At 36.6% G+C, this 13,965-nt stretch overlaps 1 protein-coding gene across 1 annotated transcript; it reads right to left on the bottom strand.

Annotated features, from left to right (window-relative positions):
• Window positions 1-3,809: 3,809 nt before the first annotated feature.
• LOC145679367 (uncharacterized) lies at window positions 3,810-4,364 on the bottom strand. Its single transcript, XM_081749951.1, has one exon. It carries the CDS (start codon window positions 4,362-4,364, stop codon window positions 3,810-3,812), a length of 555 nt encoding a protein of 184 aa, XP_081606077.1.
• Between the last annotated feature and the right edge of the window lie 9,601 nt (window positions 4,365-13,965).

Below are 13,965 nucleotides of genomic sequence, written 5' to 3'. Positions count from 1 at the left end.
TATTTTATTTTTCAGTACATCATTTGCTAACGACAAGCGAGACACTGCATCTTTAAAACACTCCTTCGCCCTGCTGAGTATACTCTCCTTTCAATTGTAAATATATGACATTTTACTCCTATTCCGTTCTCTCATTTTATAGGAAAATATATCAATATCATACGATCAGCAAGAGTACTCTTTAGCTTCCAAGCACTCCTTTCGCGCTGCTGATTTTACCCACTATTCAATTGTAAATATCTGAAAATTTTCAAGACTTAATTTATTTCGTTTTATTGTTAAACTTGTGGGAAACTAATAATGAGCTGAGTCTGCTTAACACTTTAAGCGCCATTTGCATATATTTTATGCACATTTGGTCTGTTCCTGGGGGCCATTGCATATATCTTATGCACACTTTTGTTTTCTGCTGGAGGCCAATGCATAAATTTCATTTTTTTTTCTGTTTCGGGTCTCTCTTTTTTATTCTTTGTTTGTTAAAAAATATTAATTTTGTTGTTGTTCTATACATTTGATTATATTTTATGATGACTTTTTTTTTTTTTTTTTGGCGAAAGTACGAGTGTGCATAAATTATATCCACATGGCCCCTGGAATAAAATTGAGAAGTAAATTTTCATGTTATTGAAATTTACGATAAATTTGTTTCGCCCTGCTGAGTTTACTCACTTTTCAGTTGTAAATATCTGACAATTTTCGAGAAATTCGTTCTTGCATTTTACTAGTAACTATGCCTTCAACTACCGATTAGCAACAGTTTGCATCAGCTTTCAAACACTCCTTTCGCCGTAATGAATAGACTCTTTTCAATTGTAAAAGATGAAAATTTTCTTCAATACCATTATTTCATGTTATTCTTATATAGTTAAATAGGTAACGAACATCAAGATTCTGATTGATATAACAATACACACCTTGCACCCTAGTCAATGAAATCCTTAGTTACTGACCTATGTTAGTTTACAATGAGAGAACGGATTTGTCGCATATGTTCATATATTAATGTTTGAAAAGGGCGAAACGAGTGTTCGCAAGATGAAACACTCTCGCGATTAGTTAGTTACATACACATTTAAGGATAAAATGAATGAGTGGAATTGTCCAATATTGTCTGATATTACCATAGGTGCCCGTTCAGTAAAGTGAAACGAGTTCTTGGAAAAAGAAGCAAATCTTGCTTATCGTTTTTCTACGACATATTGATAAACAAAATGAGAAAAAGCAATTGTAGTAAATTGTCACATATTTACAACAAAAAAGCGAGTTTCCTCAGTAGTGCGGAAGGAGTGTTTAGAACCTGAAGTAGACAGTTGCTGATCGTAAGCCGACGACATATATAAGATTGAGAAAAGAACCAAGAAGTCGTAAATTGTGAGATGTTTACAATTGAAATCACGTCTATACCCTGGACTGCAAGGAGTGTTGGAAGGTGCACCAAACGCTTGCTGAACGTTACTTCAACACTTACTTAAGAATAAAATCAAATTACGGAATTGTCGTAATTTGTCAGACACTTATAATTGAAGAGTGATTCCAATATATAGGGTGAAAGGAGTGCTTGCAACCAAGTAATTAGAGTCTTGTTGATAATAAAATACCGACTTATTTGATCTTAAAATGAAAGAACTGAATAGTCGTAAATTCCCAGATATGTAGAATCGGAAGTGGGGCGCCCATTTAGTAGGGCGAAAGGTGTGTTTTGGTATATAAAACAGACTCTTGATCATCATAAGTTGCTGAACTATATAAAAATAACATTAAATAATGGTATTATCGTAAATTGTCACATATTTACAGTTGAAAACGAGTCTAGTCAGTACTGCGAAAGGAGTGTCTGGAAAATAAAGGAAACACTCGCTAAACGGTAGGGGTCGACATATTTAAGAATTAAATGAAAGAATGGAAATGTCGTAAACTGTCAGATATTTACAATTGGGAAGTGAGTCCATTCATTATTGCGGAAATAGTGTTTCAATGATTAAGCAGACTCTTGCTCATTGTTTGTTACTGATATTTTAAAGAATAAAATTAATGAACGGAATTGTCGTAAATTGTAAGACATTTATATTTGGAAAGTTGCGTAGGGAGTATGTCAAAAAGAGTGTTTATGAGATAAAGCGGAGTCTTGGTGATCATTGGTTGAGGATGTATTTAAGAATAAAATGAAAGAAAGGAAACTGTGAGAATTTTCCAATTGAAATGTGATTCTACTCAATAGGGCGAAAGGAGTTTATGGGAACCGCAGTCAACTCTTTCTGATCCTTAGTACTGACATATTTATGAATAAAATGAAAGAACGGAATAGTCGTACATTGTAACATATTTATGTTTGGAAAGTGGCTTTGGGAGTGTTTCAATGGTGAAGCAGACGGTTGCTGATTGTTAATAATTGACACATTTAAGTTTAGAATGAGTGAACGAATTTCTTGTACATTTTCAGATATTTACATTCGAAAAGTGAATATACTTAGTAGGGCGAAAGGTGTGTTTTCCAAATGAAGAAGACTCTCGCTGATCGTTACCTTAAGACTTATTGAAGAATAAAATGAATTAACGGAATTGTAGTATTTTGTCAGATACTTAAATTTGAAGATTGATTCCAATATATAGGAAAGTAGTGTGTGGAAGCTGAAGTAATTGGGCTTTTGCTGCTCGTTAGTCACTGATATATTTAAGAATAAAATGAACTAACGAAAATGTAGTATTTTGTCAGATTCTTAAATTTGAAGATTATGTCCAATATATAAGGCGAAAGGAGTGTGTGTAAGCTGAAGTAATTGGACTCTTGCTGCTGGTTAGTTACTGATGTATTGAAGAATAAAATGAGAGAACGGAACAGACACAATTGTCAGATATTTGCAATAGAAAAGTTATCCATTGAGTAGCTCATCATATAAGAAAAATATTAAGAGACAATGTACAATACAGAGGGGCCTAAGAAATGAGTCAAACATTAGGTTTCCCCCGCCCCCATGTTGGGGGAGGGGGGTGAACGTAAAATTTTTAAATGGGAACATAGGTCGAGTAATACCTCGTTCGAAAGAGCTTGAAAAATTGAGCAATTTTTGTAGAAACAATTTTTGATATGGGGCACCGTTTTCAAGATAGACCCCAAAATTGGTCCTGTATCAGATAAAATTTCCAGTACTTATAAATCGGAAACGTATGAGTAGTAAACGATTAAACAAAAAATGAAAAACGAAAACATCATAGGCAAAGTGGAATGATGTTGTCGTGGTGTTCCCAGGGCCCTAATCATGGGGCCCCGGGACCAATTTCAAAATTTCAAATAGGAATATACCTGTAGGTTGAGTGATACCTTGTTTGATAGATCGTGGAAAGCCAAACAGCTTCGTACAAAATTTGTTTTCATTTTGGGCAAGCCTGTTTCAAAATGGCCGCCAAAAATGGTTCCACATTCAGATAGAAAGTGCAGTGTTCAAATTGAGTATTACACGCAATATCAAGCGAACTACACATCAAATAAGAAAAGTGTTAAGAGTCAATATACAATACAGAAAGCCTGAAATTTGTGAAAGTTCCCTCGCCCCGTTTTTGTATGGAGGGGTGTACATGGAATTTTCAAATCGCAACATACGGCGAGTGATACCTCTTTGATAGATCGTGAAATACCAAACAGCTTACTACAAAAGTTGTTTTGATTTCAGGCAAGCCTGTCATAACAGCATTACCACAACCTAATATCCTGTAAAGTAGTAGAATAACGTTTAGTAATTCTACAGGTATGTGCGATGTTAAAAATTGTAATTTCAATCACTGTAAAGCAAATAATTTCAACACTTACCATGTTAAAAATGATGCTCGATATGTTCTCCATCCTGCTCCACAGACCTCCGTAAGCGGCGGCATAGGTATGTTCGTACATCATGTAGCATCTCTCGAGTGATAGATGCACACACGCCTTGGATACGCGCCTTCATATCATCAGTAGTTGTTGGTACTTTGGACGTTACCCGATCCTTAACATAACCCCAGAGGAAAAAATCAAGTGGTGTTAGGCCAGGAGATCGTGGAGGCCAGTGAATAGGACCTCGGCGCCCAATCCATTTATTCGCCATACGGTGGTCCAATAAGGCTCTAACCTGGCGTGCGTTGTGTGCTGGAGCACCATCATGTTGATACCACATTCTTATACGTTCAGCGAAAGGAATATTTTCTGACAACTCCGGGTATAATACATCACTGATAAATGTGGCATAGGTATCACCAGTAAGACGTCCATCAAAAAAATATGGTCCAATTATATGGTTACCAAGGATGCCACACCATACATTAAGAGACCACCGATGCTGATGAGCAACTTGTCTCTGCCATAGTGGATTTTCCCTAGCCCAATAATGCATATTATGTCGGTTTATTTGTCCTGTGTTTGTAAATGTAGCTTCATCGCTAAACAAGATGGTGGATATGAAGTTGCGCTGTCTGTTTTCCATACCTTCCAACCATAGACAAAATTGCAATCTGGCATGAAAATCATTGCCAGATAGTTCCTGATGTAAGATGATATGATACGGATGAAACATGAACAAAATACGCAATACAGATCTTTGGCTAATTCCACTGGCCTGAGCGAGGTGTCTCGTGGTAACATGTGGGTCTACATGCACTGCTGCCAATATTCCTGTTGCACGTTCTTCATTGGTTGCAGAGCTGTAACGACTCCTACCTCGTCCCCGGACAAGACTACGATGTTGCCGCAAACGTCTCTCCAATCGCAGAAATGCCGTGAGATGTTTGTTGGCGTTGGTGATAGCGCATTGCATACATTAGTGCCGCGTTACGATAGTTTCTTCTACATTCGCCCAACACCAGCAACATATCTACACAATGATCAAACACCGCCATTGCTCTATTCAAACGCTACCCAAACTAATAATATTAATGCGAGAGTATTCGTTTCCTTGTACGGAAAACTTATCACCAAAGTTGATATCCCGTTCTTTCTACGCTTTTGAACCGTTCAACACACAACTACAGCCCCTACCTACAATATCCACTGCCACTTAAGTCTCTAACACTCTCACTAACAGCTAGGCAATGTAACATCAATGATGATTTTATGTTGAACACTACTACTCAACAAGAAAAAAATAATACCATACTATTCACACTGCATGAACAAACAACACACAGTTACAGTCAAATGTTCTCAGTAGAACAATGAAAATCACATTCCCGTCAAAGAGCCGCAACAAAGACGTGCAATCACAATCATTTCAGAGTGAGGGGGAATTGTCCGATTGTGTGGGAGTTTTGTCCATTTGCGTGACAGTTGTAACAATTTCTGCATGTGGGAGATTTGACCATTTGTGTGGGAGTTTTGTCCATTTATGTGGGGATTATGATCATTGCTATGTGTGGCTGTTTTGTGCATTTGTGTGGGAGTTATGACCGATTGTGTGGGCGTTTTGACATTTCTTGAATGTTGGAGATTTGGCTGTGGGGATTTTGATCGTTCGTGCGTTTCCGAGATTGGTCCATTTCTGTGGGAGTTATGACCGATCGTGTGGGCGTTTTGACATTTCTTGACTGTAGGGGTTTTGGCTGTGGGGGTTTTGATCTAGACCCAAAGTTTTGGCGTCCGTCAAAAACATATTCCATTATTTCTTGTTTAGTTTCACTTTGAATTTAGTTATGATTTAATTTGTAATTCGTACTTTGTAAGGAACAATATTTCCGATGGAAGAAATGAAGTTTTAAATTTTGGTATCAAACTTGTAGAAACAGGACACCACCAGAGATAGAGTGGGTCAGTGGGTCGGTGAGTCAGTGGGTCAAGTGTGTCAAGTTTTCTGCGTGGGTCCGTGGGTCAACAGCATGTGACCCACTGTGACCCACCACCCACCATGACCCACTGCGACCCACCACCCACCAAGACCCACTGCGACCCACCGACTCAGTATGATCTATCGACCCTCTCTGCTCACTGCATTGTAGACAGTATCTTCTGAAGACTGGTAAATTTGTCTCCGTTTTACTTTCAAGACCTTCATTTCCCTTCCTTTTCAACTTGTTTCTGTCTACTTACCTGAGGTGAGTACTGTATATCTAACTAAGTGAAAAAGAATTTCTGGCACTTTTGGATATTAATATTTTAATAGTAATAATAGCAATAGGACTTACACTACAACTTGGCTTTCGAGACCTATGAGTTTTCAGAGCTAACTACTGGAAAAAATACATTTTTGAATCACTGTAATATATAAATTATTATATATAAAAAAATGAATGTAACTATGTGTGCCTGATCATCACGGTCAAATGGCAAAGTCAAATGAAATTACTTTTGGTATATAGTTAGGCCTTAATCCAAATTGGGATGTTATATAGCTTTTAATATAATGCATAATATCCTAAGGAGGTAGTGAGGATCCGAATTTTTGCGGAAAAAAAAAATGAGTATCTCGCAAGCCGTTAAACTTACGGAGCTGAAATTCAGTGTAATAACTCTTTATTGGAAATAAACAGAATGTGTCCTAGCATTTTTTAAAATTCTCCTACATGTGGGGGAGGGGCACTTTCTATATATGGAAAACTGGTAGTAAGTTGGTTTGTAAAAATGATCGAAAACGATCGATATTATTTAAGAAAAAAAATTAGAAACAAAAAATAAAGTGCTTGGCTTCATATATCCATTGCTTTCTGCTATAATAATTGCTGAAGCTTATGCTTATTATATGGAGCGCTTACAGCAAAGGGCAATCAACACATAAAGTTGTGAGAAAAATAGGCATAAAATTTGTACTGTAAGCTGAATTACACGGAAATTTGAAGTTTGGATTGTACGCATAATTGTATGGAAAATTTTACACTTTTTCTCCCTTTACGTTGGTCTACTTACTTTGATTTGGAACTTTGAAATTTCATCCTTTTTTCCACTGAAAAGTATTGATAATTGAACAAGGAAATAATTATACTATGATAATTTAATTGAAATTCATCGTAATTTGGCACATGGCAAACAGCAGTGTGGCAATTGAAGTTGAAGAAGGAGGGAAATTCCCATTCACCTCTAAACACTTTCCAGGAATATCGTTCCCTTTCGCTTTCTAGACGGGGTAGGGAACTTGGTAATGGTATCAAACCTTCATGTGTAATTACAAAAATTAAATTTATAAACAAATAAGAAATCATCAGTTTATCAGGCTTTAATTGATAATTTATTCACAAGATTCCCTATCAAAGGCGTGGTAGATGAAGTTTCTGTTCTACATGGGTCGACATTGCCAACTCACATGGTCGATATGGAAAAGATGTTATATGGTGATAGAGGGATGATATTTCTTGCTGAGTATTTCAAACCTGACCAAGAAAAATCGCTATCAGACTTAAGTTTAACAAGTAGATTGTCGAAGAGAATTTGCAGAAATCGGCTAGAAGTATTATAAATTTCCACGACAGAGTGCGAACGGGGATTTCCCCTTATGAATTTACAGATGACTGATATTAGAAATAGACTAAGTGCTCAAACATTGTCTAACTTGTTGTTCATCAATGTTAATGGCTCACCGCTAGACAAGCTCAAAGTAGACGAGCTAGTTATTTCTTGGCTGAAGGATGGACGTCATTCCACTGCGGATGATTTACCGCCAAAAAGTTACCAACAGTAAATAAATTCGATTTCATATTTGTTTTAAGGTGGAAAATTACGAGTTACGGAAAATCTATACTTGTATTAGTAATGGCTTATTTGTGTTATTCAACTTTGTACCTAATTTTTAATAAGTCTTTTCTTTGCTTTAGGTAAACTACTTTGAATAAATTTTCATAATAATTGCAATTATGCATATTTGTAACTTAAATTTAACGTGGTGTTTTAGTGATTACACAAATTACAATTATGAGCATACTTTATGGAGATGCTCTCACATAGGGTACCCGAGCACCTTTATACCCTATGAACAACTGATTTTTCAAGTTTTTTGTGAGAAAAATACTGTGAACTGAGAAACCATAAAGTTTTCCATATTGTACAGGGGTATTTTCCTGCGAATAGAAGTTTCTTGTGGAATGCGTTCAGAAATTAACACTTGCAAGAATACTCTCTTAATACAAGTATATTTTAGGCACACACTAATTTCCCCCCACCTCGAACTGTTTCAATTTCCTCACTGACAAACACTTTACCATATTATATCGTAAAGGTCAGATCCACCGTTATTGTAACAGAGTGGTGCTTGAGCGATTGACTAGAAATTCAAACTCCGATTAGTCACAATTTCACAGTCTTGTATTATTACAAGTGTAAACTCTTTAGTCAGTTCAGAAGAGGCCGTGGATCACGTTCAGAGTTGATGACGGATTTTGGTGAGTCAGAGTAGGTCAAAGTGGATGAGAATGGTTAATGGTGGGTGGTGGTCACCGTAAGTGGTGGGTCACGGTGGGTCAGAGTGGGTCACCGGGGATGGTGGGTCACAGTGGGTCATGGTGGGTGGTGGGTCAGAGTGGGTCACGGTGGGTGGTGGGTCAGTGGGTCGTGGGTCAAGTTTTCATTGGCCCACGCCAACTCTGGACACCACAGGAAAACTACAAGGAATTTGGTCATCATATTCTTGGGTGGTATACCTCCTCGAGGCGTTTTCTTTCGTTTGCTTGGAACAACTCACCATGCAGGGCGGAAGGGAAAAGCAATCTACTGTTTAAAAACATTTCTCTTTCGCTAACAATTTCGCTTAACGAAGCAAATAGAAACGGGCCTTCGAAGAGTATGCATTTTTCTTATACGACTATATGTGCAAGCTTGGTTTAAATGTAATTGAGCATCCCATTCACCATTACAAGACCTGCAACTTTTGAAAGGTTTGTACAGTTATAGACAAATAGATGCTGAATTCACTCTCTCAATTTTCTCGTCGTCTCTGGTACTTGGCGAAGGAACACGTAGTTTTTTATATGTACTTAGCATTATGAAAAAATGATTGAAAGAATGAAAACTGTAAGGGGAAACCGTCAAACAGCAAAGAGGTTTGATTCAATAGATGATACGATAAAAATTCTTGTGAAAAGATAAATCAGTCGTTTTGTGAAAATAAACAAATTTTCCTCGAGAGATTTAAAATACCAAAAGGATTTCTTGAGTGTGATAAGATTTCATGGTCAAATAATAATGACTATTAAATTCATTCACGTAACAAACGATGCAGCAGAAAGAGAAGTGAAACTAATAAAAGAATACAACAACGTTCTTATGAAAAATGAGGAACAGAAACAGTTTCTTTTGCGGATAGTGAATGTCCACAGATAATCTTTTCTTAGATGTGTCCGAAGTGAACTGTGTAGCAAATAAGATTGAAAACTTCTTCCAAGTTATAATTTTTCTCTTTCCTCATAATGGACTATGAGTCATCATGATGAAAACTTATTTTTAGTTCATGGCGAAACAAAGATTTAGGTTTTTATAGCAGTTTGTTTCACTTTATGTAAAAAAATTCAAAATTCTTACAAATATGTTGCTTATAACTACAATAAGATGCATTTCGTTTGTCATTTGTAATGACTCTTACATGATTATAGGTATCTTGAAAATAATGCCAGATTTGTGCTTCTGGTAAAACGCTACCTCAAAACGATATGTCCTGTGACCCCTCTTCCTGTCTAAAACTTTTTACCTGAATTCAAGATGGCCGCCAAGATAATGCTATACAGGATTAGATTGGTCTGTTTTTCTAGTTCCATTATTCAAGATATCTTCCTATTTCCTTAAACCGTTTCTAAATTACAAAGGATTCTTCCAGATTTTCTCCATATACTACGTATTGTAATTGGATTCAAAACTTTAGGTCGCTTGAGGCACCATTTAAAATTATTCAAAGGATCTAGTTTTTCTTTCTGCTTAATTTAGTCCCATATGGAACCATTTTAGAGGGCTTGTCCAAGGAAATTCCTAAATTTATTTTTCCCCATATAAATAAGGACCACCCTAGTAGGACAGTTACTCTTTATTGATAAAAATCGTAATTTGGCAGTTATTAAAAGTAATATTTCTGTGTCTAGAGGTAGAAGAGAGGGGACTATGCAAATTACTATTGTCAAGTATAAAAATGAAACCTGTGTTCAACACTGACTACTTATCATTCAAGTTTTTTTTTTTAAAAAAAAGCGAAATGCTTACACCTTTTGAAAAGTAAAATTAATATAATTACTAAAAATACATTCATTGAAAAATTCATGGTTAGCAAGTGCACCCTCTTAAATCCACTTGAGAGCGTTCGAGTGCAAATTCAAGTAAAGTAAACGCATGGAAGACCGAGGTTCAATTCCCGTTGGGAGTTCATGTGATTCGAATTCGACGCTAATCAGTAGGTCCACGTATCATATAGCTTCGCTGCTGAAATTGACGTTAAGCTCAAAATCAACTCAAGAAAAGTTAAAACAATAAGAAAGTTTTCAACTGTTTTGGAGTATTCAATTCTAGGTTAATTAAATTACATACAGTATTTGATAATGGAAGCATCGTCAGAAATAAAATATCCAATAAAGCAAACTTTTCGAGTAGGATTCGTCTGAAGATAGTTTAAAAGGGTGCATAATGCAGAAATACTATTTTATCGCGTATGAACTTGAGGCTTCTAGAACAGCAAGTTCTGACCAGACATTAACATCGCAGAACCAGGATATGATCAAGGGATAAACTAAACCATAATTTCCCACTTTACCCACTGTAAATAAAGTAGCATTGAAACCCATTTTATCCAGTGTATACCTGAGCGTCATGGGGGGTTGTAACCCCTATAAAATTCCCCTTGGATCCACGCCTATTCAAACCAATTCAAATTTCATAACTTCACACACGGCACGATCAACCCTGAATCTATTGAAATCTTACTACGTAATAATTATCAAGTGTCTACACTTTTTTTTCTTAAAGCTCATAGTATATTCTATCATAATATAAATTGTCACTCATGTGTTGTGCGCTAATGTAACTAGGGATGCGCACGAGACAAGATTTGTGACTGTCTCGTCTCGAAAATGTGTTGTAAAAGTGATGTCTCGACTCAAAAATGTATATTTCTCTATTGGAAGAGCCGTGTCTCGACTTGGATTTTGTCAGAAAAATCCTGTCTCGATTCGTATCGTGCGCATCCTTAAATGTAACTCATGATAAAAATGTTTTGTTTTCAAATAAAATGAAACGGTTGAGGTGGATGTTGCCAAGTAGAAGACATTCAATATATTAAATCGCCTCGCAACCCACTTGGCCACACACTTAGGTTACACTCTTCAACCTTTTTCCCAAGCTATCTAAAGTATCGGCTAATCTTAAATTCGTATTGCCGGTTCGGATTTTCTAAAAAGAATTATTATGTTGCAACTTAATTTTGGATGTAAAATCCTGATTTAATTAGCATTTAAGAACATTGCAGTGTGCATTAAAATCATGACAGAAATATAGTTAAATCTCAATTTCAAATTTCATGTCTACCTTGCATCCAAATACTAGTACTGTCATTTGTTTCAACGTTGGTAGGAGCCGAAAGTTCCAATTGATCCCAATCTTTCGCTTTAATTCCCCCTATTTGTTAGTAAAATTTTAAAGAAATATTATTACTAACAAGTAACACTTCCGAAGCGTAACACTCCGATTTCGATAAAATTTGAAAGGTAGATAGCACACATGAAATAAATGAATACGGGTTTCTTATTTTCTGCGGAAAAATGGTTTTAAGGGACAAAAGCCCCCACCCATAATTTTGAAAGTTGACGCCCGAAAAGCAAAAACTAAGTAAACCGAAGTAAACGAAATTTTACGTAGGAACAAACCATGGTTCGACCAGGAATGCACTAAAGTAGCAGAGAAGAGAAAAGAGGCAAAATCCGAATGAAATAACTACACAAAGTAACGAGAGAGGTTACGCTGGCTACAAAATCCGAATGAAATAACTACACAAAATTTCGTAGATATCAGGCGGAAAACTTCCAAAACTTTTAGAACAAAGAAACGCGATTTTATGAAAGCGAAAATTAAGGAATTTGAAGATAATAGTAAAAATAGAAACATCCGGGACATGTATAAGGGAATCAACGAATTTAAGAAAGGCTACCAACCTCGAGCTTATATATTAAAGAAATCTGACGGTACAGTTCTCACTGACAGGGATAGCATCTTAAATAGATGGAAAGATTTCTTTGACGATTTGCTTAACACGCAACCGAAAACTAGTGTGCGTGGAGAAAAGGAGATACACACCGCAGAACCGTATATTCCAGAACCCAGCCGAATAGAAGTAGAAACTGCTATAAAGAAATTAAAGAAACACAAATCTCCGGGTGTAGATGAAATTCCGGCTGAATTAATTTTAGCTGGAGGCGAAAAATTGTGGAACAAGATACACAAACTCATTCTCCTTATCTGGAACAAGGAAGAATTGCCACAAGAGTGGAAAGAATCAATCATTGTTCCAATTCACAAGAAAGGCGACAAAACTGACTGTAATAATTATCGAGGCATTTCTCTTCTGTCAACATCCTATAAAATCCTTTCAAATATTCTATTAGCAAGACTGATCCCATATGCAGATGAAATTATTGGAGATTATCAATGCGGATTTAGAAGGAATCGATCAACTATCGACCAAATATATACCATTCGCCAAATACTCGAAAAAAAGTGGGAATACAATACCCCGGTACATCAACTATTTATTGATTTTAGAAAGGCGTACGACTCGGTTAGGAGAGAAACATTATACAACGTTCTTAGAGAACTTGGAATACCGAGAAAGCTAATTAGATTAATTAAGATATGTTTAAATGAATCCCAAAGTAAAGTCCGGGTAGGAAAATTTTTGTCCACGAGCTTTCACATCGAAAATGGCCTGAAACAAGGAGATGCGTTGTCGCCATTATTATTTAACTTCGTTCTGGAATACGCTATAAGGAAAATCAAAGATAGCAACCAGGACCTACAGTTGAACGGTATTCACCAGGTTATGGCATATGCTGATGATGTAAATTTAATAGGGGATGATCGAGGAACAATAAAAAAGAAATGCAGAGATCTTATTAAACGCTTGCAGGGACATGGGTTTAGAAGTAAATGGAGATAAAACTAAATACATAGAAGTGGGTCGGGACCGTAATACGGCAAATTATGGATGCGTTAAAATATTAAATAATACTTTTGATAAAGTGGATAGTTTCAAATATCTAGGATCAGTATTAACAGATCAAAATCATAGTCACGGAGAAATTAAATGTCGACTAAAAGCAGGGAATTCGTGTTACTATTCGGTTCAAAATCTCTTGTCGTCGCGAATTCTGTCGAGGAATTTGAAGCTTAAAATATACAAAGCGGTAATCATGCCTGTTGTTCTGTATGGCTGCGAAACATGGTCACTTACTCTGAGAGAAGAACATAGACTGAATGTATTTGAGAACAAGATCCTGAGACGAATATTCGGACCCAAGAGGAACGGGAATGGGGAATGGCGGAAACTTCATAACGAGGAGCTACATAACTTATATGGTTTACCCAACATTGTTAGGGTCGTGAAGTCTAGGAGGCTTAGGTGAGCGGGTCATGTAGCTAGAATGGAAGAAAGTAGAAACGCTTTCAAAGTCTTGACTGGAAGACCAATCGGAAAACGACCATTAGGAAGACCTAGGCGCAGATGGGAGGACAATATTAAGATGGATCTCGCAGAGATTGGAATACAAAGTAGAAACTGGATGCAGTTAGCTAAGGATAGAAGTCAGTGGAGAGCTTTTGTGAACGCGGCATTGAACCTCCGGGTTCCATAGGCCATAGAATTAGTTAGTTAGTTAGTTATTGCAGACATAAAATGAGGGAACACGTGTTTCGTATTTAAATATTTTCCTGCAGAAAACGGTTAGGTGGCGAACGGACCCCTCCAAAACAAAAGTTAAGGCCCGGAAGGCAACAGGAAGTGAATGAAATTGTGTACAGATATTGTAGACATAAAATGAGGGAATACGTTTTTC

The sequence above is a fragment of the Thermobia domestica genome, chromosome 2 (assembly GCF_964235325.1).
Source record: "Thermobia domestica chromosome 2, izTheDome1.hap1.1, whole genome shotgun sequence".
NCBI classification, from domain to species: domain Eukaryota; kingdom Metazoa; phylum Arthropoda; class Insecta; order Zygentoma; family Lepismatidae; genus Thermobia; species Thermobia domestica.
This window is presented reverse-complemented; position numbering and strand designations above follow the sequence as displayed.